This window comes from Eleutherodactylus coqui, unplaced genomic scaffold (genome assembly GCF_035609145.1).
Source record: "Eleutherodactylus coqui strain aEleCoq1 unplaced genomic scaffold, aEleCoq1.hap1 HAP1_SCAFFOLD_26, whole genome shotgun sequence".
Taxonomy (NCBI): Eukaryota; Metazoa; Chordata; class Amphibia; order Anura; family Eleutherodactylidae; genus Eleutherodactylus; species Eleutherodactylus coqui.
Genome location: NW_027101742.1, coordinates 1,849,347 through 1,873,198, shown reverse-complemented (window position 1 = coordinate 1,873,198; position 23,852 = coordinate 1,849,347). Strand labels below are relative to the sequence as shown.

Here is a 23,852-nt window from a genome sequence, read left to right as displayed (position 1 = left end):
TCAGCAAAATAGGCTGTGTCCCTAAGGGGTTAAAAAATCATATATATGATGGGGATATTCATGAAAACTGGAACAACAGAAAACTAGAGCAGTTACCAATAGCAACAAATCAGACTACACGCCAGCTCTCTTCTCAAGAAGCAATCTGATTGGTTGCTGAAGTTTTAAGAAAGGCTTAAAGGGGTTGTCCCGCGCCGAAACGGGTTTTTTTTTTTCTTCAACAGCCCCCCCGTTCGGCGCGAGACAAACCCGATGCAGGGACCTAAAAAAAATCCGCACAGCGCTTACCTGAATCCCCGCGCTCCGGTGACTTCTTACTTACCTGCTGAAGATGGCCGCCGGGATCTTCACCCACGGTGGACCGCAGGGCTTCTGTGCGGTCCATTGCCGATTCCAGCCTCCTGATTGGCTGGAATCGGCACGTGACGGGGCGGAGCTACACGGAGCCGCTCTCCGGCACGAGCGGCCCCATTGAGAAAAGAAGAAGACCCGGACTGCGCAAGCACGTCTAATCCGGCGATTAGACGCTGAAAATTAGAGGGGCACCATGGAGACGGGGACGCTAGCAACGGAACAGGTAAGTGAATAACTTCTGTATGGCTCATAATTAATGCACAATGTACATTACAAAGTGCATTAATATGGCCATACAGAAGTGTATAGACCCACTTGCTGCCGCGGGACAACCCCTTTAAGGTAATCATTTAACTGTAGAGTTAATAATGTTTGTATTACTGACCTAATATTTAGAGTAAAGAGAGCGGATGTGGGCGGTGGATTGCTTTATTTTTGGGCTTTCTTCTACCGGTAGTTTGCTATGCATCCAATATGCTAACGGTGCACTGATACTACTCTGTTTCCCCCCATGTCAGAGTGCCTACCGTGTCTTCACTAACAGCACCTGCTTGAAGCACATGATTCTGAAGATCCGCAGGGACGCCAGGAATTTTGAACGCTATCAGCACAACAGAGACTTGGTGAACTTCATTAATATGTTCGCTGACACTCGGCTGGAGTTGCCCCGTGGCTGGGAAATTAAAACTGACCAACAGGGAAAGGTATGAGATTACCAACAAAAAAGACATAAGGAGCTCAAAACTTCTGTCCGTCCCCATTTTTATGGCTTCAGTGAATTTAGAATAATAAAATTAAAGCAACTTTTCTATTAGATGTGATTAAAAATGGCCCACAACGTTAGGTCTACGACTCGGGTACAGACATGTGTTTCCAGGATTCGAAACTGAAATTGAGCCCTGTGTAGCCTCGTCCTGCAGTCATACGCTCAGCTATTTCTTGCTAGTCTAACGAATGTTCATTGGTCAGCATTTGTGGAGAAGCAGCTGTGTCCACGCTTGTTGTTCACTCCATCAAACCTCCTGTCCTGAGACTTTAGTTAGATTACATAGCCTGGTATCCTACTTTCCATGAATCCATTGGCAGCATAGACCTAAGGAGAGGTGTCTGTTAGAGTTAGAAGACCCATCCTATACTATATACCCTGGTATCCTATTTTCCCTGAATTCATTTGAAGGTCTAGGACCAAACAGAGGTGTCTGTTAGAGTTAGCACTTGGTCCAAAGCAGTGGTTGCCTGGACATGGCGGATAGGTCCACATGTTTTGATCAACATATGCAGTAAGAACTTTGCATTTTTCTGTATAAATAACCATTCTGCAATTTAATTTAGATATTAAGGGCCTAGTGTTAAGGCAGCAGAATGCAGTCCTAAGCTCTTACTCACGACCTGAAGGTTCAATTCCTGCATGGTTCAGGTAGCCGGCTCAAGGTTGACTCAGCCTTCCATCCTTCCGAGGTTGGTAAATGAATGCAGAATGCAGTCCTAAGCTCTTACGACGACCTGAAGGTTGTGGGTTCAGTTCCTGCATGGTTCAGGTAGCTGGCTCAAGGTTGACTCAGCCTTCCATCCTTCCGAGGTCGATAAAATGAGGACCCAACTTGCTCTAATAAACAAAATAATAAACAAAAAATTACCTGAAAGGGCCGTGAATAAGTTAGCACTATACAAATAACAAGTCCCTTCCCCCTAACAAGTCCCTATGAATGCTGAAGCATATGTTTATGTTACTTCATTAGGCTTGGTCCACACGGGTGCTGATTTGCAGCGGAGTCCACAGCAGGCATACTGCTGCAGATCCGCAGTGGAAATCCTGCCTCCGTTTGGTAATTTTATTGCGTATTTTTGTGCAGAATTCACCCCCTCATTGAGAAGATGATAAAATTGACATGTTGTGGAATTTAATTACGCATCGCATGTCAATTTTTGCATGGGTTTTGTGTGGATCATTTCCTTATCTGGTGGATAAAATTTTCAAAATCTCATCCACTTTGTTGCTATTGTAAATGCCACAGAATTTCTATGTGGAGGATCTGTGGGGCAAATCCGCCCCGACTCGACGCCCCCATAGTTTGACAGTAAGATCAGACCATACAGGGTTTGGTTACACGTTGTACCAAAAATACACAAAGGTTTTCCTAGGAGCTGCAGATAAAACAAGGTCATAGATTATTAATAAAGAGTATTTGTGAAGTTGCTTCATGTATTATTTTATATGCATTGAAGCAATAAGAAATACATTTGTTGCAAAATTAGACCTCTCTACTTATTAAGTATCTCATTTATATGTTGTGATACAGTCCTCATATACAAAAATTGCATATTTTCTCCCTCTTCCTGGCATTCTCTTGCTCCATCTCCGTCTTTGCAGGGGTGTGTACAAACCCTGCCCTGAGGCATTCTTTTAGATGCCAAGTCCAATTCGAACATTCTTTCTACTGCCACTAGAGAGCACTCACGGCATTATGGCTGTGTGAAGGAAAGCGCATTTGGAAGCGATAAGCCTATTGAAGAGTTTTTGCCCTACTAAGTTTAAATAGAATGAAATGAACCTCTTCACCATCCGAACCCAACAGGAACTTCTGGTATTAACTAGGGTTACCAATTGTGTTTAAAATCCTTGAACTCCTGCCTGATGCCTCGGTCACACGGGGCGTTTTTTGCCGCGATTTGCGGATCGCATGACGGATGCGCATCCGCAAATCGCGTGACCGGGGCCGAAAAATCACCCGGAAAATCTGCTCCTAGCCGCGTTTCATTAGAAACGGGCCGGAGCAGTGCAGCGCTGTCCAGCGCATTGAATTCAATGGAGCCGGCAATACAGCCGGCTCCATTAAAAGCAATAGGCTGCGGGCGATCTCAGGATGAATTTTCGGGAAGGGCTTAAAAATATAAGCCCTTCCCGGAAATTCATCCAGAAATGTTTAAAAATCAAAAAAAATATATATATACTCACCTGGTCCCGGCAGACGGAGTTCAGCCGCGGCCGGCCGGCAGTTCTCCTGAACTGCTGTGAGTAGTATTCAGCAGCCGGGGATTTAAAATCCCCGCCTGCTGAATGAGCTGCCTCTGATTGGTCACAGCCTCACCAATCAGAGGCAGCTCTCACTCACCCATTCATGAAGTCATGAATAGGTGAGTGACTGCTGCCTCTGATTGGTCCCTGCGCTGAGCCAATCAGGGGCAGCTCTCAGCTGTCATTCAGCTGAGAGCTGCCCCTGTTTGGTCCCTGCGCTGAGCCAATCAGAGGCAGCACTCACTCACCCATTCATGAATTCACGAATGGGTGAGTGAGAGCTGCCTCTGATTGGTGAGGCTGTGACCAATCAGAGGCAGCTCATTCAGCAGGCGGGGATTTTAAATCCCCGGCTGCTGAATACTACTCACAGCAGTTCAGGAGAGCTGCCGGCCGCGGCTGAACTCCGTCTGCCGGGACAAGGTGAGTATATTTTTTTTTTTTTACTTTTAACACAGTTTTGGATGATTTTCAGGGAATGGCTTATATTTTTAAGCTCTTCCTGAAAATTCATCTCGCGCTCGCCGGCAGCCCATTGCTTTCAATGGAGCCGGCTGTATTGCCGGCTCCATTGAATTCAATGGGCAAACATCATTCTTCTCTGCCCCAGCTGTTACAGCTGTGGCAGAGGAGAATGCTTTGTCTAGTATATGTTCTCAATGGCGTCGGCGCTGCTGCCGCCGGCCCCATTGAGCGCATATAGAGAAGAACAGGAATTGCAGATAGGTGCGATCTGCGAATTCTGTTCTATAATAAATCGGACGAGCGCATAAAAAGCGCTCATGTGTCCGATACCATTGCAAAGCAATGGTTCTATAAAATCGCCGGACACATGCGCAAATCGCGCGAAAACCCCCCCGTCTGACCGAGGCCTGAGGGTGCTTTTAGACGGAACAATTTTCATTGAAAACTTCATTTAAACAAGAGAAAGTGAATGATAATCATTCACTGTAAATGTGAACCAACGACCGAACGACAAACAATATTCGTTCGCTTTTCGCTCATCGTTCGTTTTATGCAGGCATAAGAATCATCCTTGGCTCGTTCACTTATTGTTGGCTTTAAACAGCGCTTGTTCATTCCTTCTCATTCACTTATACAGCAAATCTGAACGATTCTGAATGATTTATCGTTTGAATGATATCATCATTCAAACGATAAATGGGCTTTTCTAAAAAGCCGCTAGTCAGGGTAGGCACTTGGCCATCTCAAATGTGACCAACAATGTACTTGGAAACCCTTCCTTTACAAATCTTGCCTTTTCCTCCTTTCCACTCCTCTCTATCGCCTTTTCTTCACAATCTCCTCCCACTTCGCTCTCTGTCTGATCAGTTTCTCCCACCATCTCTTTCCCACCTCTGTCTCTTTTCCTTCTTTCTCTCTTCGATTCCTTTATACTTTTCTCTTGTCTTCCTTCTCTTTCTCCTCTCTTCATCTCTCGCTTTTTATTTTCCCTCCCTTTCTGTTCTTGCTTCCTTATTCTCACTCTCCCTCCTTCTCTCCCCTTGTCCTCTTATCCCTGTGTATGTATTAACATAAATATCTCTCTTTTTTTTTCAGTCTTTCTTTGTAGATCATAATAGTCGAGCAACAACATTTATTGATCCACGAATCCCTCTTCAAAATGGCCGACTTCCAAATCATTTGACTCATCGGCAGCATCTTCAGAGGCTTAGGAGTTATAGTGCTGGAGAGGTAATTTATTTTAAAACTTTTGATATTAAAATAACAAAATAGTAAGTGTTTGGCGTTGTTGCCTAGCAGTGATTGATTTTCAATCAATGATCCATTCTTTTGGTTGAGTTTTCTCTACTGCTCTGCCTTTTTATATGTTTTTAACTGGTTTCCTATGAAGAGAGGAGCGAGTCGTTCTCCTTTAGGGCTCAGTCACATGGACGCTGATCCACCCGTGTTTCTGGATGGTAAGATGGCCACACTGCAGGTGCGGACATCTCTCCGCACGGCCGGAAAAAAGAACACATGGCTGGCAATGCAGCCGGTCATGCAGAGAGTCGTCCGCATGCGGTGAGGCCGTCTTGTCATCCAGAAACACATGCGGATCGGCGCCCGTGTGGCTGAGCCCTTATACGGTACAAGTTGTAGAACTGTATTTTTTCCACATAGGGGAATCACAAATTTTACTATAATGCTAACAGTTTGGTGTGTAGTTAGAATTATTTTGAACCTAGTACTGATTACTTGTTAACACGTTTGTAAGGTGGCCATGAATGGATATATACCAGTTTCCACTGCTTCTGAAGCAGAACGACTACTCAAAAGTTGTAAATTACAACCTCCTACAATTTAAACACTTTCCACCAGCTAATTACACATGAAGCTAATTGGCAAGTCACTGTGCTCCGTTAATAGGGCTGTTATGTTGCAGCCGTTGTATAATTGTCACCTTCAAATGTTTTTTATGACTAATTCTTACATTCCTAACCTTTGCATGCGTGTATTCTACTAGGCATCAGAAGTTTCCAGAAACAGAGGGGCAGCACTATTAGCAAGACCAGGCAACAGTTTGGTTTCTGCAATAAGAAGTCAACATCAACCAGAAACAGTACCTCTAGGTAGGTACTTACTTACTGTCATCTTTAGTTTTTCATTTTTTCACTTCTACAAACTAATTTTTGCATCAACAAGACATAGAAGAAACTCTTATCCCTCCCACCTACTATCAAAACGAACCAACCAAAAAGATGACAACCATAAAGTTCATCGCTGTAAAAGATTAGTCGGAAGAGCTTTTACCCCAGGGCTTAGAAAAGTATTACATAGGTCATATCTGGAGACATTTGTATGAAGGTCAATTGCTCCCTTCACTTAATTTTGACTCAGCCTTAAGGAGTTGTTAAACAGCTCAACAGGCACACTTCAGCTGAATTATAGCATAGATTGGTGAAGAACAAGTTTGGTATAGCTTTCATAGAGATATATTTATGATGAAGGGCATTAGTGCTCTATCCTGATAGAGAGGTCAGGGCTAATTCAGGAAAATCTAACCATCTACCCCAAAGTTTCTCAAACTTGAGTATTTGGTCCCTTTTATTATATTGTACATATATCTCTTTTCCTGGAGACTCGCCCAACCAGTTGTAAGCTATTAATTTCCTGGCTATAAGATAATAGAATTACTTTTACTACTTATATGTTAACATCCATATGTAGCTCTTCCTTATATCCCAGCTAACCATTTAGAAGGTTCAACTGTATGAAGGTAGCATAGGCGAAATTAATTTGAGCCACAATTTTTTCCCAGTATAGGACCAGTTTTGGGCAATGCCAAATCACATGAAGAGCATTTTTCTAATATTAGGCAAGTCAATTTTTTAAGATGTTACGCCATATGATGCGGTACGAATCCCTCTGTTTCTGTTTTTTGGGATTTTCATCTCCACTTTTCAAAAGCCATAACTTTTATTTTTCCGTTGACAGGCCGTATGAGGGCTTGTTTTTTTACATGGCGAACTGCAGTGTTTTTTTAGTACAATGTTTGGATACATATAATGTATTATAAGACTTTTATTACTTTTGTTTGAGAACAGGGAAAAAAACCATCAATTTCATCATTGTTTTTTTACAGCGTTAATCATGCATAAACGGCATGATAATTCTTTTCTGTGGACAATTTCAACGATACCAAAAATATATATTTTTAGGTTTTTCCATTTTTACATAATTAAAACTTGTTTTTTTAATTATTTTTGTTTACATTGTTGTGTTCAAAGTCCCCTAACTTTTTACTTTTAATAGCTGTAGCTCTGTTAGGGCTTGTTTTTTGCGTAACGAGCTGTAGTTTTTACTGGTACCATATTAGGGTACATTCAGCTTTTTGATCCCTTTTTTTTGCATTTTTTTGGGACGCAAATTAAACAAAATAAGCGGTTTACCTCCATTTTTATGGATACAGTGATACCAAATATGTGGGATTTTTTACATTTTTTTTACTTTTTTTTAATAAAAGCAGAGGAAAGTTCTCAAAAAGGAGTTGTTCTGTTGAACCATTAAAGCTCTGACTGCTATGATTGCAGTACTTCTGAACACTTACAACAGTATTCATAGGCCATGACAGGCTAGCACACCAGTGTCTGGATTCTGATGATGTCACAGCAGGAGAGCACTATCTCTTTGAACTCTTTACATGCTATGATGTACATTGATCGCAGCATGTAGAGGGTTAACAGTGGGGATCACTCCTCTCATCAATCCCTGCTGTTGCAGTGGGAGGCTGGCTACCAGTCACAGCCAGCTCCCGCTGCAGGATGGCGCGTGCCCACTTCTGAGCCTGCACCAGAAGTAAGTTTACATCTTGTTACGATAAGTACTCCCCAGCCAGGATGTAAAGGTATGTCCTGTAGTGTTAAGGGGTTAAGCAAAGTGAGTTATGTTTTGTTATATAACAATTGAATTTAATGCTGTCTGAGCAAAAGAAGTCCCGTCCGCAGACTGTAGCGCTTACATTTTCTGTGACTTGACTCATTTTGGAAAAACTTTCCTCATGTGTGGGAGATCCACTTGAGGGATTTTGCATCTGTTGCAGAGAGGTGAATCTCGTAATCCTATTTGAAATAAACATAGTGGTATATTTTATACCCCCGGTAGAGGTGTAACAATGGCAGGCTTGACTGGCATAATCAACTACATAGGCATCGTTGCATGCCTGGACTATTTGCATACCCTGGCAGTCATTGCAAATCAATGGCTATACAAATAGCATAGTGCATTGGATGGACATTCGTTTGGGGCTTATTACATCTGTACTACATATACCTTATATATCTGTAAAAAATATATAAGCTTTGCTAAGTGAAATTTGAGGTATACAGACCTGGAGATCCAACCAGTTGGTAAGATCGATAGGCTCCAAGTCTTCCGCCCAATGAAAGGGAAACCTCTCTAAAAACTTGGACAGAAAGTTACTTTTTAGTACAGATATCATATTGTTAGTGGAATTATGTTGAGGCCAATTGACCTTCATACAAATGTTTCCAGATATGACCTATATAATAATTTTCTCCAAAAAGGTCTATGGCTGCATTATGAATAATAGACATATCTGCTTTATTGGCTTCAGCTGTGTACTCTTGTGTCTTCTGTAAAAAGTGGCAAAATCCAAAATGGGGAAAGGCAAACTCTTCTCTCATTTTTAAAAATTGTTTAAAGTTCTCTCCTGAAGTTAGTTGTGAAATATATTCTAAACCACTCAACTTCCAGCTCTGAAATCCTTCTGTAGTGCATAACATAGTATGTTAGGCTGAAGGGAGACAATATCCATCCACTTCAGCCTGTTTCCACCCCCTCCTTTTTGATCCAGAGGAAGGCAAAAAACCCACTGAGGCAGAAGACAATTAGCCCATCTGGGGGAAAAAAATTCCTTCCTGACTCTCTAATGGCAGTCAGAATAATGCCTGGATTTATGTTTGAAAGTTCTTACCTGACTCCAAGACCCGGATCAACAACCCACTGGTTACCTAAGGTCTGTATCCTGTAATATTACCGCGCTCTAGAAAGACATGTAGTCCCCTCTTGAATTCCTCTACCGATTTTGCCAATGCGCAGGAGTCCCCAAAGAGTCATTAAGAGGATTTCTATCAACTGAGAGAATTCCGAACAGTAGCGCATTTTTCCTGCCACATGCTGCTCCAGATCGTGTGAATGGGCGATTTCATCACTAATTAAGCTCGGGACTTGATTACGGGAAAACGTCCATTCACACTATTTTTCGTGCAGTTAGCCGCATTTTTTTTGCATGGGTAACTTTGTTGTGATTTTGTGTGAATGAGGCCTATATCAGTATTTCTTAATCCCGAACCTCTGAAGTGCTGTAGCTGGGAGGCTGAGAAATACACCCTACAGTTGATTACTTTCATTATCTTTAATATTGAAGGACAAATCTCAACCAATATCCTGCGGAGCGCATGCGTAATCTTGTGGCCACAGTGTGTCATAGAAGGCTGCCATCAGAAGGTCTAAGACAAACAGCAGCCATCGCAATTACTTTATCTGTCTAGTAGATGCATCAAGACTTGATACTTGTATGAGCCATTTTCAGGTTTTTCTTTAGCATTAACTATAAAAAAACCTATTTTTCAATTTCAGCGTATAATGACAAGATTGTTGCATTTCTGAGACAGCCAAATATTTTTGAGATGCTTCAAGAACGTCAACCAAGTTTAGCAAGAAATCACGCACTCAGGTACAAGCAAAATACACTGTATTCAGGATCTGTTTGTATATAGTGTGGCAGATTTACTAATAGCTCGTATGATTTTGGCTTATATAGGTGCTAAATTATGGCAATGTAGATGTAGAATTTCCCGGCTTCATTCTTTTTTCTATATACAAAATGTATTTCATATTGAGAATCTTCCTAGAAACGGACATATGTGCATGTAGAGCATGTATGTCCATTATATGTATGTAGGTATGTAAGTATATGGATTTTATGTGTGTGCGTATGTACAGTATTTGGATCCTTGGTATATTTTTTATATTCTCTATGAATATATTCCAGTATTTAGGAACTACAATGATCCAAGCACAATAGTTACGATTTTATCCTTCCATGTTACAGGGAGAAGATTCATTACATTCGAACAGAAGGCACCCACGGTCTCGAGAAACTGTCTTGTGATGCTGACTTAGTAATTCTTCTAAGGTACAGCAAGGTCATTCTATTATTGATCCTCGTGAAAATATATGCGTTTAATACCAATTTTTTCTATTATAGCCATTCTTGAGAAAAATGCTAAATTGCTCACCCAAGCACCATGCTTCTTTTCCTATTTGCTTTACATCCTTTTTTTTACATACGTCAGCTTTTGTTGATGCCATTATGAGCGTTAATAGGTCAAGTAACCATATCAGTATATTAACAGTTGCATATTAATAGTACTGGCAAATTTGTTACTGCCTATACATGCCAGCTGATATGCCATCCCCCATCCAATGGTCTAGATGGCTTCTCCATGTGGAGTCTACTCTAAAAGCAGAGTAGTCATAGTGTTATTGGATACAAGTTGGCGAAACACGAACATTCCCAGTATAATTTGAGATCCAAGCAAGTGACTGTAATGGTTAAAGGGGCTGTCCAACTTCTGGCAGTTTTGCTGCAGGAAGCAGACAGCTCCATACATTGTGCAGTGGTTCATGTTGCTACTGCAGGCGGAGTCCTACTGAAGTGAATGGGTCTCAGCCTGCAGTACCAACCCAGGCCACTGTGCAATATATGGAGCTTTATGCTTCCTGCAGAAAAACAGCTGGAAGTGGAACAACCCCTTAAAAGTACCACCATGACAATGCCTTATAAAGTGTTGTGCTTTCATTACGGTACTATACATAGTGGCCCAGGATTGTGCCATCCACAGGGTTTCCATAACTGTGCCTGCCATAAATCACCTAAAACTATGCATACCCTCAATGACTCAACATTGCCATCTACAGAGCCCACTGTTCTGAAAACAGAGTTTTGCACTTGTTTTATTTAGTACGAAGAAATTGTTTTCTACTGACCATGGCAAAAAGCTGTTTTTCTTTCCCTGTTCAGTAGTAGAATCCATGTTTATCTTGCTGCTTTCATATAGCACATACAGAATGGGAGGAATTGGGCTAAGCAGCAGCATATGTGAAAAAGTCTTGAGTATACTATTAGAACACAGACTGAACATGAGTAAACAGTGTGGTGCAGCAGCAAAAGAGGCAAACACAATACTAGGATGTACCAAAAAAAGCAGAGAGTCTAGATCACTAGACTCTAAATAGAGTCTACTCTTCCTTAGTCAGACCTCATCTGGGATACTGTGTCCAATTCTGGGCACCCTAAGTTTAAAAAGACATCGACAAACTGAAGCAAGTTCAGAGAAGAGCTACCAGGATGGTGAGCGGTCTGCAAATCATGTCCTATGTGGAACAGTTAAAGGATCTGGGAACATTCAGCTTGCAAAAAAGAAGGCAGAAAGAAGACTTAATAGCCATCTACAAATATCTGAGGGGCTGTCACAGTGCAGCGGGATCAGCCCTATTCTCATCTGCACAAGGAAAGACTAGAAGTAATGGGATGAAACTGAAAGGGAGGAGACACAAATTAGATATTAGCCAGTGAGAGTGGTCAATGAGTGGAACAGGTTGCCACAGGAGGTGGTAAGTTCTACTTCAGTGGAAGTGTTCAGAGGCTGGACAGGCATCTGTCTGGGATGATTTAGTGAATCCTGCACTGAGCAGGGGATTGGACCCGATGACCATGGAGGTCCCTTCCAATTCTATGTGTCCATATGGGCCACTTGCAGCTTATTGGACTCCTCTGTCATTCATTTTAAATGTACTTTTACAATGCAGGTGTAGATGCAGCTTCTTTGGCTTACATCTCTACAGATATTAGGGTAGATTAGCCTGTATAAAACATCAGTAATATATTACAGAGATATGAATATTGTTCAGTACCTCCTGGCACAAGAACCTTTTGGCATCCCTCTATCAATCACAATGTGTAACAATGTACAGAAACGTTCTTCTGTCCCATGTATTACCGTATGTGACAGGGTGCAGGTGTGCATGACATCATCCCTTGTTTGATTAGGGGCTTGAGATGAAGGGTACAGTGTTCTAAAATTCCACAAACATATTTAGTCAGGAAATGTGCTGTTCTCAATGAATCCGTTCCGAGTTGTTCCAAGTGTTATGTGGGCCTTACAAGGGCTTTGATGTTAACAGTGATCTGAAATGAACAGAGGTTGGGTTGTTTAAATAGGCGCCCATGCAAACACTGATATCACTATCTGCTGCATTTGCAGGCCATGAGTCTTTATTTGGCATTGGTCACACTCTAGTTAAACCCTATGACACATTTGTGTTACAAACATCATTACATCGCTTGTGAGCAAAGAGAATCAAACCTGAATGAAAGACCAGAGAAAATCCCTGGCCTTCTATTGTATTGATCTGATTTTGTCTAACTTTCCCATGATGTTTAGGATCTTGTATTACCTATCACTATCCCAATCAATATAATCTTCTGCCATATAATTGATGCCTGTGGGAAGGTCCCATTGGTAACGTCTGTAATCAGAATAGTCAAACCTCCAATTGGATGCACCAACAATCAAATAAATGGGGATGTTATTTATTAATAGTGTGCAACCCCTTAAAGGGGTTGTCCCGCGGCAGCAAGTGGGTCTATACACTTCTGTATGGCCATATTAATGCACTTTGTAATGTACATTGTGCATTAATTATGAGCCATACAGAAGTTATAAGAAGTTTTTCACTTACCTGCTCCGTTGCTGGCGTCCTCGTCTCCATGGAGCCGTCTAATTTTCGCCGTCTAATGGCCAAATTAGACGCGCTTGCGCAGTCCGGGTCTTCTTCTCTTCTCAATGGGGCTCGGTGTAGCTCCGTGTAGCTCCGCCCCGTCACGTGCCGATTCCAGCCAATCAGGAGGCTGGAATCGGCAATGGACCGCACAGAAGAGCTGCGGTCCACGGAGGTAGAAGATCCCGGCGGCCATCTTCACCTGGTAAGTAAGAAGTCACCGGAGCGCGGGGATTAAGGTAAGCGCTGTCCGGTGTTCTTTTTTAACCCCTGCATCGGGGTTGTCTCGCGCCGAACGGGGGGGAGGGGTTGAAAAAAAAAAAAAAACGTTTCGGCGCGGGACAACCCCTTTAAGGACCAAGTGTGGTAAATTTACAGGGCTTGGTCCTGGGCTTTAATCCCAGCTAATAGTAGAAATACAGCGTGAGATTAAAGGGGTTCTGACATGAAGAGGGAAAAAAAAATTACTCCCCTTGCCTGGCAGGGCCGATCATCAATGATGTCCTCTGCATCTTTTATCTTTTCTTGCAGCTTCTTAAAGCAGAGCTGGAGCAGTCAAAATGACCGCTTCCGGCTCTGCTCCGTCCATGAGCCACTTCCTAGGTCAGCGGACGGGCCCCACGTCACAAGCAGTGCTTGCTGTGGGCGGCCCGTCTGTCCCGGGTCAGCGTCAAAGGCTTCTTTCTTCTGCGCATGCGCGCGATCCCGGTTGGGGGGGCGGCCCGTCCTCACTGACGTCAGAGTGCTCCTTTCCTCTGCGCCTGCGTGCGATGCCGGAGGGGAGGGCGGCCCGTCCTGACTGACGTCAGGGGAATCCCAACAGCTCAGCAGAAATCAGCTGAGGAGAGGCACTGCCGTCAGTCTGCAGCTGCTTATATACAGATCATGGGGCTGATTTAGACTGAGGCAGCTGCACAATGCTGATGGTCATTCAGATGACCGTATATCGGCTGGTTTTTCACGCCCAGACGATATACGGTGCCCTCGTCTGCAGGGGGAGAAGGATGGAAGAGCCAGGAGCAGGACCTGAGCTCCCGCCCCCTCTCCACCCCTTCCATTATTTACAATGGGAGGGGCGGGTGGGGCGGAGCTACGTCCCGAATTTAGCTCCGCCCCCACCCGGCCTCTCCCATTGCAAATAGTGGCGAGGGGTGGGAGCTCAGTTCCTGCTTCTGGCTCTTCCATCCCCCCCCCCCCCCCCTCTATCTTTCGCTACACTTGTCAAAACCAAGCAGAGGGCCACGGGCTGTGGATTTTAAAAGGGTAAAGTACAGTTATATTCACAGATACTGAGGTGAACAGCCACAGAAGTGATTATTAGGCCTCCTTCCCACGAACGGATTTCCGCCGCGTAATTCGCAGCGAAAATCCGCTGCGTTGCCCCTTGCTATTAGGTTCTATTGAACCTAACAGCACAATGCTCACGATGCGTAATTCCACCGCGGAATTACGCACCGCGATTTCTCCCGTCCTCACCCGCAGCATGCTCTATTTTCTGCGGGTGAGGACGGGCTGTACGCGCTGACGGCTTCCATTGCAGTCAATGGAAGCCGTCCGTTCACGCTATCTCCCGCTGTAACCAGCGGGAGATAGCGTGAAAAAACGCTTTCCCGCCCACCGCCGCGCGTCATATGACGCCATATGACGCGGCCGGCCGCGTCACGTGACACGGCCGGCCGTGCACGTGACACGGCCGGTGACACGGCGGCGGTGGGCGGTGACGGGCGGTGACGCGGCGGTGACGCGGCGGCGGTGGGCGGGGAAGCGATTTCACGCTATCTCCCGCAGGTAAGTATAGGGGCTCTGGGGGGCGCCGTGACGGGCTTCACTGCGTAATATTACGCGGCGGACCCCGTCACGCTCGTGGGAAGGAGGCCTTAGGCTGGGTTCAGGGCGGAGATCTCGCGGTTTGGCCGCAGTGAAAAACCTTGAGATTTCTGCCCCAAATCCGCTGCTTCAAAACCCACGGCACTTAGCTGCGGGTTTTGAAGCGGCCTGGCCGCACACTCTTCCACTGCGGCCAGCACTCCCATAGCGGAGAGCGTGGCCGCAGCGGAAGAAGTAAAAAATTCACATACTGCAGCCGGCGAATCCATGCTGCAGCGCCGGCCTCTGCCGGCTTTGCCGCTGCGGATTCGCCGTCCCACATGGCTGGCTAATCCCGGGATCAAAAGCTGCAAGCGGATTTGCCGCGGCAAAATTCAGGATGGAATTTCCGCGGTAAATCCGCCCAGTGTGAACCCAGCCTTAGTGTTGCTGTCGTCATCAATACGGCATTCCTGCAAATACACAGCAGAACTGCGCCCTCAATTTTACTGACAGGTGTGGTGGTGGGGGGGGGGGGGCGGGGGGTAAATGGCGTGCTACGACGGAGTCATCGTGCATTGGAGGGGGGTTCTAAAGAATTTTTTAGGGGTTTATGGTGCTTTTTCACGGGACGACCTGTCGGACGCAGTTGCTTGACAGCTCGCCCCAGCGAGGCCGGCTCCTTTGTAAAGTCACAGGGAAGGCAGATCGGCAATTGTTCTGGTCCGCCTTAGAGATCGAGATTAGAGATTTAGAGATTAAGAGATGGAGATTATCGCTAATCTCCGTCGCTAGAAATTAGAGATAGAGATTACAGAGATGAGAGAGATTACAGAGAGAGAGATTACAGAGAGAGAGATTACAGAGACAGAGATTACAGAGAGAGAGAGATTACAGAGAGAGAGATTACAGAGACAGAGATTACAGAGAGAGAGAGATTACAGAGAGAGACAGATTACAGAGAGAGAGAGATTACAGAGAGAGAGATTACAGAGAGAGAGAGAGATTACAGAGAGAGAGAGATTACAGAGAGAGAGATTACAGAGAGAGAGAGAGAGAGAGATTACAGAGACAGAGATTACAGAGAGAGAGAGATTACAGAGAGAGAGATTACAGAGAGAGAGATTACAGAGACAGAGATTACAGAGAGAGACAGATTACAGAGAGAGAGATTAGAGATAGATGCAGGGGACAGCACTGCTATGCCTGCAGTTAGGCCGCCTGCAGACGGGCGGAAATTCCGTGGCGGTATTTCAGCGGAATTTCCACCCTTGGAAGCTGCCATAGGATTGCGTTAGCAAACACAATTCTAGGCAGACGGCTGCGGTTTGTCTGCGCGAAATCTCGCGCGGCAAAAACAAACGGCAGCATCTTCTGTTCCTGTGCGGGGCTTGCAGAAACGTCACTCGCCGGCTCCGCTCTGCGCATGCGCCCGCAGCCGTCACATGAAAGATTGGGAGCTGCGGGGCGCGGGTGAGTACGCTCTGCTCTTTGCAGGCACTTGGGTCGGGTCCCGTGGCGAGAATTCTGGCTGCCAGATCCGACCCAGCCGTCTGCAGGCGGTCTTACACTGTGTCTGCTAACAGCAATAGAACTGTCCCCAGCTTCACATTGTTAGCTCCGCCCACAAGCATCACATGACTATTTGTGGGCAGGCGGGCTGGCTGTTCTCTCTACGGCAACCCTGGAAGGAGGAAGCTGTGTTCAAGCTCAAAGCCTGCTGGAAGATGACCCCCAGCGGCACAACAACAACAACACAGGCTGGTAACAAAGGTAAACATTAGGTTTTTAAGCAAAAGCAAGCCAAAAATCGTGGGTTCCTTGTGTCCATTAGGCAGACCAGGGAACAATGGATGTTAAAACATAAAAACCTTATTCGTGTCAGAACCCCTTTAAGGCCCTTGATTATGCAGTTAAGCAGGAGCAGGTCACGTCCTCAGCTGTTAGAAACAGCAGAGGACCTGGAGGAGAAGCAAGTTTTTAATGGCTCCTGCCTTTTCCTTTCCTGAGTATATAGCGCTCAACGAAAGCTATGTACTAAAAAGTGAAAGTGGAAGTATAACTTCCACTATGTGACCCGCGATGTGACTGCTGGGTCCACTTGTTGGAGCAAAGCTGCAGGGACCCTGATCAGCTCTGCTAGTGACTATTGTCAGTACAGAGGGATGTCCCAGCTACAGGGGAAAAATGTGAAACAAAATAAAAATACAATGTGACTGACCCCCAGAGGTCCTATATGACGTCATGGAAATCATAGATGGTAAAAAAAAGTTACAAAAATAAGTTTTAAAAAAATTACAGAATAAAATAAAAATATATATATAAAATAGAAAATGAACCAAAGAATCTGAAACCATACATATTATATATCAAAACATCCAAAACAAAATAAACCCATCCCCATTCTTCATTTTAGCGTAAATTTACAAAATTAAAAAAGAAGCAAAAAAAAACTATACATTTTCAAAAATTTTTTTTTGCTTTTTACCCAATAAAAATAAAAAATGCAAAAAAAAAAGATATAAAAAATAGCCCTACGTGTCATGGGGAAAAAAATGCAGCAAAATAATTTGGGGAGCTGGAGGAAAACCATCACATAGATAAAATCCTTAAAGGGGTTGTCCCGCGATGACAAGTTAAGTTAAACACTTCTGTATGGCCATATACATGCACTTTGTAATATACATCGTGCATGAAATATGTGCCATACAGAAGTTATATACTCACCTTCCCTGCGCTGGCATCCCCGTCTCCATGGTGCCTTCTAATTTCAGCGTCTAATCGCCCGATTAGACGCGCTTGTGCAGAAGGGTCTTCTCCCTTCTGGTCGGTCCGGGCACGAGCAGCGTTCTGGCCCCGCCCCCTTTTACACGTCATCGCGTAGCTCCGCCCCATCACGTGTGCCGATTCCAGCCAATCAGGAGGCTGGAATCGGCAATGGACCCCACAGAGCCCACAGTGCACCATGGGAGAAGACCCACGGTGCATCGTGGGTGAAGATCCCGGCGGCCATCTTGGAGGTAAAGAAGGAAGAAGTTGCAGAGAGGGGATTCGGGTAAGTAAAATTTTTTTTTTTAATTTCAACACATCCCTTGGGTTTGTCCTGCGCTGAACAGGGGGCCTATGCAAAAAAAAACAAAAACGTTTCGGCGCGGACAACCTCTTTAAATAGTGTCTGGTCCTCTATGACCAAAACAGTTTTTGTCCTTAAGGAGTTAAAGGGGTTGTCTCGCGGCAAACATCAAAATTTTACATTACCCCATTCCCCCTGTCACCCCCCTGGCATAAAATAGCAATTTAAAGCGGTTTTTAAACCGCTTGCTACTCACCGATCCGACAAAATATGGAGTTATAAAATTCTTCTCCCTAAGATGGCCGCCGGTCCTTTCCCAGGGATGCACTGTGGTTTTCTCCCAGGGATGCACTGCGGTTTTCTCCCATGGTGCACCATGGGCTCTGTGCGTTCCATTGCCGATTCCAGCCTCCTGATTGGCTGGAATCGGCACACGTGACGGGGCGGAGCTACAATCACGACGCGGTGACCAGCTCTCCGTCACGAGCGGCCCCATTCACCAGCCAGAAGCACGGACTGCGCAAGCGCGTCTAAAAACGCCAGAAGACATCAGAATTAGACAGAGCCATGGAGATGGGGACGCCAGCAACGGAGCAGGTAAGTGAATAACTTCTGTATGGCTCATATTTAATGCACGATGTACATTACAAAGTGCATTAATATGGCCATACAGAAGTGTATAACCTCACTTGCTGCCACGAGACAACCCCTTTAAAATCTTTATTCAACTAGAAGAACCATTCAAATCAGAAGACCGTGGCTAAAAAGTTACTAATCACGACTCTGCTATCTAAGAAGGGAATGTATGCTAAATCAGATTTAATGTTCGGTTTTGCAGCCTTTTTGAAGAAGACATCATGTCCTACATCCCACTGCAAGCAGCCTTCCATCCTGGATATAGCTTTTCTCCACGCTGTTCCCCAGGTTCCTCACCACAGAATTCCCCAGGTATGTAATAATGTCTCATGTCTTCATTACTTATTTCTTTTCTGTAGGCACTTGAGATGGTGGGTTTTATTTATAAATAATTCCTAATTCCAAATTAAGACTTCCCTGATTCATCATTCCCCTGATCCTTGATCGGCCAAGCGAGACACTCTAATACCATATAGGGTGCACTTTTTTAAGGCATCCCAAATATGAGAGAGGAGTCACAGAACAATGGAAAAAGAAGGGTGGAACAAACTCCAAGAAGAAGCAGGCAGTTTTCTTTGTGGGAAAAAACTGCAACCAACCCAAATATCATCTCAACCCGCAAGGAGGACGTGTGCATAGCTCGGACAGTCGGCAATAAAAACTGGGTGTAGGCACAACCTTTATTAGAGAAGCACAAGACATCAGGGGATTAGCTCAACTTCTCCCAGCATGAATAGACACATTTCGAGGTTGTGGCGCCCCTTCCTCAGTATTTGCGGGAGACCCGCAGTGACCTAAGATGGCCAGTTGGCTACAAAAAACTACTCCTTGGCTTCTTGGCGTTCTTAGTAAAAACAACCTTGAATTCAACATCTAAGCACAGAAAAATGCTGAATCTTATCCCAAAATTTCCTTTAAAATATCCAGATTTTTGTAGTTGTGCATCCGAGTGTATTCTCTCCCTCAATGTATTAGTGTCACCCGCCAGCCTTGTAGACCCTCCTCCGCTGCCAGGAACTCTTAGTGTGCCCACTGTGAGGAGATGCGGCTCCTCTACCCATCCATTGATGTCATGTCCCTCCTGATATCAGCGGGTGGGGCAGGAATCCTATCTCCTCGCAGTGAGCACACAGAGAGCTGCTGGCAGCGGCGGAGGTTCTAAGGCTGGCGGGTGACACTAATGAGCCCTCAACTGTGTTGATGGGAAAATAAAAAGGTATGGCGGTCAGAAGATATTTCATTTCTTTAAGGTAGTACAGCAAAAGAAAACTATACAAATTGGTATCGTAGTAATTAGAGATGAGCGAACGTACTCGGTAAAGCACTACTCGTCCGAGTAATGTGCCTTATCCGAGTACCTCCCCGCTCGTCCTGAAAGATTCGGGGAGCGCCGCGGAGCGGGGAGCTGCAGGGGAGAGCGGGGAGGAACGGAGGGGAGATCTCTCTCTCCTTCTCTCCCGCCCGCTCTCCCCTGCTCCCCGCCGCAACTCACCTGTCAGCAGCGGCGCTCCCCGAATCTTTCAGGACGAGCGGGGAGGTACTCGGATAAAGCACATTACTCGGACGAGTAGTGCTTTACCGAGTACGTTCGCTCATCTCTAGTAGTAATCATACTGACCTATAGAATAAAGCCATTATGTCCTTTTTGCTGTACTGTGTACACCGTAGAAACAAGACCCCTCGCCTTAATAATAGCAGAATCGTGTTTTTTTTCCCATTTCGCTCCACTTTTTAAAAAATGTTTAAGTCCAATATATGGTCCATTAAATAGTACCATTGAAAAATACAACAGTAATCGCAATATAACGCTCCTCGCAGAGATGCGCTCAAATGAGGTGTTTTCTAACGCTGCGATTTGCTAGCACTGTCTGTTCTATTTTGCCGCATTTTCACGCTTTTTAAAGCACCTCATCGCCCATCACAATGATGGGGTGCGTTATAAACCACTGTGTCGGAAAACAGCTGTAAGATCGTGGCATTTTGCCGGAGCTGTGTGTAAGAGTGGCCTAAGTTAGTTGGTGCAACTTGATGTACTGTTGTATCAAGGTGATCACATTGACCACTACCACTGTGCCTACACAATCACTGGATACCCATGTGCTAATCCCTGCGGTATCTGCTGCCAGCCAGCAGAGGCAGAAGCATGGGCCAAATATCAGCTATCCATGGGATGTTGGCCAGGTACATTGTTTTCAGTTGCTATGGAAAATAGCAGCTCCATGCAACAGCTTTACCTTAATGCAACTAATGACCCTTTTAGGCAGTAGGAGAATCTCATGATTCTCGCTTGCCTGAGCTCACGGTGACATCACCATCTCATTCGCTCCTGGGCCTCCTGTTTAGACTGCACAACTCTCGACTTAACAATTCTTGTTGAGGTCTCGGGCGCTAAGCATCCAGCCAGCGATGAGCGCAGTGAACAGGTAAGCATCACCTGCGGGCAGGGACTTTGGTAATTACTATATCCAGATATTTTGTCCCATGTTCCTAAACATGCAGTCTAATATCCTATTTTTTTCAAAGGTCTACAGCGGGCTAGTGCGAGGGCTCCGTCCCCGTACAGGAGAGATTTTGAAGCCAAGTTAAGAAACTTTTACAGAAAACTGGAAGCAAAAGGATACGGACAAGGCCCGGGGAAGATTAAGTACGTTCCTTCTGTTATGCGCTTTACAATGAGTTTGCGTCTTAGAGGGCAAATGCAAATAATGGTACCAAACTGTATATAGAAAAGTATGAAAAATGCATCAGTAGGGTCGGCTTCACATGGGTGTAAGTGTATTTATGTGTGCATTTGTGCAATGAGCGTTGCCTTTTTGCATATTTTACTATAAAAACCACATAATCATGCTCTCTTTGATTTCAATGGCCAACTAAGTGTAATTTGGGCTAATTATTGCTTAATAGGCACCGAAATAGGACATGCTGTGTTTTTTGCGTGACGGAAATACACGCGCAAAAAGCTTACATGCTGCAAAAGCATTGAAATCAGTGCGTTCTATTCACCATGGATTGTGCGTGCAAATGCGCTTGTGTGAATAAAGCCTTAGCGCTGGCTTCACACAGACGTAGACGTACTGTCGTATGCCTTAGCGGTGCATTTTTGTGGAGTGAACGCTAGTTTGTGCCCATAAATTGTGCCCCCCTATTTCACTTCCTCGTCCTCTCAGCTCCTGAAGGCAGCATACATATTCCACCTCTGTGGGTCTCCATATAAGTTCAGAGCCACACAGTTTATGGGCTGCTTCACATGGCCATATGCATTTTTATGTTTTCTCAGCTGCGGCATAAAATGGCATTGGTGGCTGTTTTTTCCACGCTCACTGCCATCGCTTTCTCGTCCAAGCACATGACTGGGAGCGACGTTTTTTAGCAAAAATATACGCTGCACCCAGGAAAACCCTCGCTCTGCCAAAATCTCAGGATGCATTCCAATGCCTATATAGAGGAACCCGTAAGCTTTGCGCACTGTTGGACGCTGCTAAAATTCCTCCACCTCCCTTTCTTAGTCCAGCTCCCGTAGGAGCCTATGGGAGCTGCCACCATGTATTGGGCAAAAGATGTATTTACGTGCCATATATGAACGGATGCATTGTAAGCCAATGCCTCAGATGGTCGTACATATTGGTCGGCCGTAAAAACATGCTGTTTATGCGCTCGTGTGAAAGAGCCCTATGGAACAACCCCTCGCATCATATAGGTCTATATTACAGATCTATAACACGGTCTTGTGCTCTTGAACTGTTTTATTTCCAGTTTTGACTTCAGTTACTATTCACTTGAAGGAACCAAAAAAAGTCAATATTCCTGCATTCTGTGAGCCCGCTACATGTGCCATTTGTCACAGAATTGACATTCCGCAGGTTAAGCCTCATGCCACTGCTTGGATAATATTGTGCTGATTAACCGTGAACTGATCTACTTTTAAGAGGCGTATTTGTCCTCTCACGTCGGCCTTTGGCAACACTGAATCCTTTAAATCGGACAACTGAGGTTAAAATAATATTCATTGAGCTTTCATCGAGCCGCTCTCACTAGAGTAATTCTCCGAGAAACTCTGGAAAACTGTACAAGTGAGTCCCTAAAGCACAATAATTTTTATGAGTAAGTCGGGGGAAATCTGACTGGACTGATCCTCAGGAGACCTTGCAAGTTATAAATATTTCGACCTTGTTTTTGTGAAGCAGCTTGTAAAGATCCATGTACTGCACAAAGACTAGACTTGACACAATAGGGTCTTTGTGTGCCTGTCCTGCCATTCATTACTATTGTAGACCAGATTTAGGTGAAGTATGTCAGCAGCATCTCACCTTGCTGTAAAGATACACAAATGTTCAGTAGCACAAAAGAGACTATTGTGTTGTTTTTGGATATGAACCTGTATGGCCTTATAGGCACTGAGTTTTATAATCAACTGCTTGTATAAGAAGGGTAACACATATCAGAGGCGTAACTAGAATCTCCTGGGCCCCGATACAAAATCTGTAACAGGGCCCCTTACCTTAACCAACTGTAGTGGCCCAGAGGGTCCTCCAGAATAGCCACACAATCATTGTCCTGTCACACCTGCCTATCTGTTTTAAGAAGGCATAGGAGGTACCTTACGTCAGAGAAACCCTGGTTCTACCCTTCCTAAGCTAACAGCTTGGCAACAGCCGGCTGCTAATTGGCTGTATGTCATGCCCCCACTGATTGGTCAAAGGGTGTGGTTAGAGTTCAGAGGAGGGAAACTACACAATGAGCCTCTATGCTGAAGGGGCACAAATTAGGGAGAGCGCCTTGCACATGGATAAAATTATCTGTATTAAATCCACTCCACTTACCCGGTGTTAGGCGGAACAGCAAAAAGGATTTTTGTGTCCCGCCTGCACCTGGAATCCAAGTAAGCCTTCAGTAGGTATCTTTAATCAGGATCCTCCGTATCATCCCCCAAAAATTTTTTGTGTGTCTGATAACCTACACAATATACACTTTTTTTGGAGAGCAGCAGCTTAAAAGAAAACCCCAATTCTCTGACAGGAAAAATGGGGATAATGCAGTATAGAAAAAAGGAAAAAACCTTTATCCAGCAGCGCTCATATCGCAGGACCTTAAGGACGTGTAGGGAATAAGCTTATACAGCGGCTATTAGTCATAAGCCAAGGTTTAATCCCATAAAAATCAAACAACATAAAAACAGGTTTAAAGTACCTCTACTAACGGGCATGCAACGCGTTTCTGCGTCATCTGACGCCTTTATCAAGCATATAATTCTTATACCCAATGTCATATATATATATATACTGTGTGTATATATATATATATATATATATATATATATATATATATATATATATAAATACCTTAATCAAGGATCCATATGTGGGACATCTGATTCCATCCCTTAACCACGCTGAACGCCATCAAAACGTGTGTGGGTGAAGAGCGGTAACTAGAATAGTTCCGCTTTCATCATGCAGTGTGTGCTGGAGCGCACATGCGTTCCACATAGATGAACTTCCATACACTGTAGAAGAGATCCACGTGCTGCGTCATCACGCTGTGGTGGGGGACGCCTCGAGGATGAGGTAATAGCGCTACTGAATGGAGCACACGGAGCGTGTCAGTATACCGTGCCACGTCATCACGCTACATTGTGAGTTCCATATTGACTAATTAGAC

General features: G+C 44.6%; 1 protein-coding gene across 2 annotated transcripts in view; it reads left to right on the top strand.

The window, feature by feature from the left end:
• Positions 1-23,852, top strand: part of LOC136590990 (E3 ubiquitin-protein ligase HECW1-like) — a 186,977-nt gene that overhangs the window by 126,965 nt on the left and 36,160 nt on the right. For both annotated transcript variants that reach the window (XM_066588455.1, XM_066588456.1), the window contains 7 exons: positions 873-1,058; positions 4,931-5,065; positions 5,838-5,943; positions 9,473-9,569; positions 9,948-10,031; positions 18,397-18,506; positions 20,718-20,838. In XM_066588455.1, the coding sequence (XP_066444552.1) occupies positions 873-1,058; positions 4,931-5,065; positions 5,838-5,943; positions 9,473-9,569; positions 9,948-10,031; positions 18,397-18,506; positions 20,718-20,838 (839 nt within the window). The remainder of the gene's footprint in view (positions 1-872; positions 1,059-4,930; positions 5,066-5,837; positions 5,944-9,472; positions 9,570-9,947; positions 10,032-18,396; positions 18,507-20,717; positions 20,839-23,852) is intronic.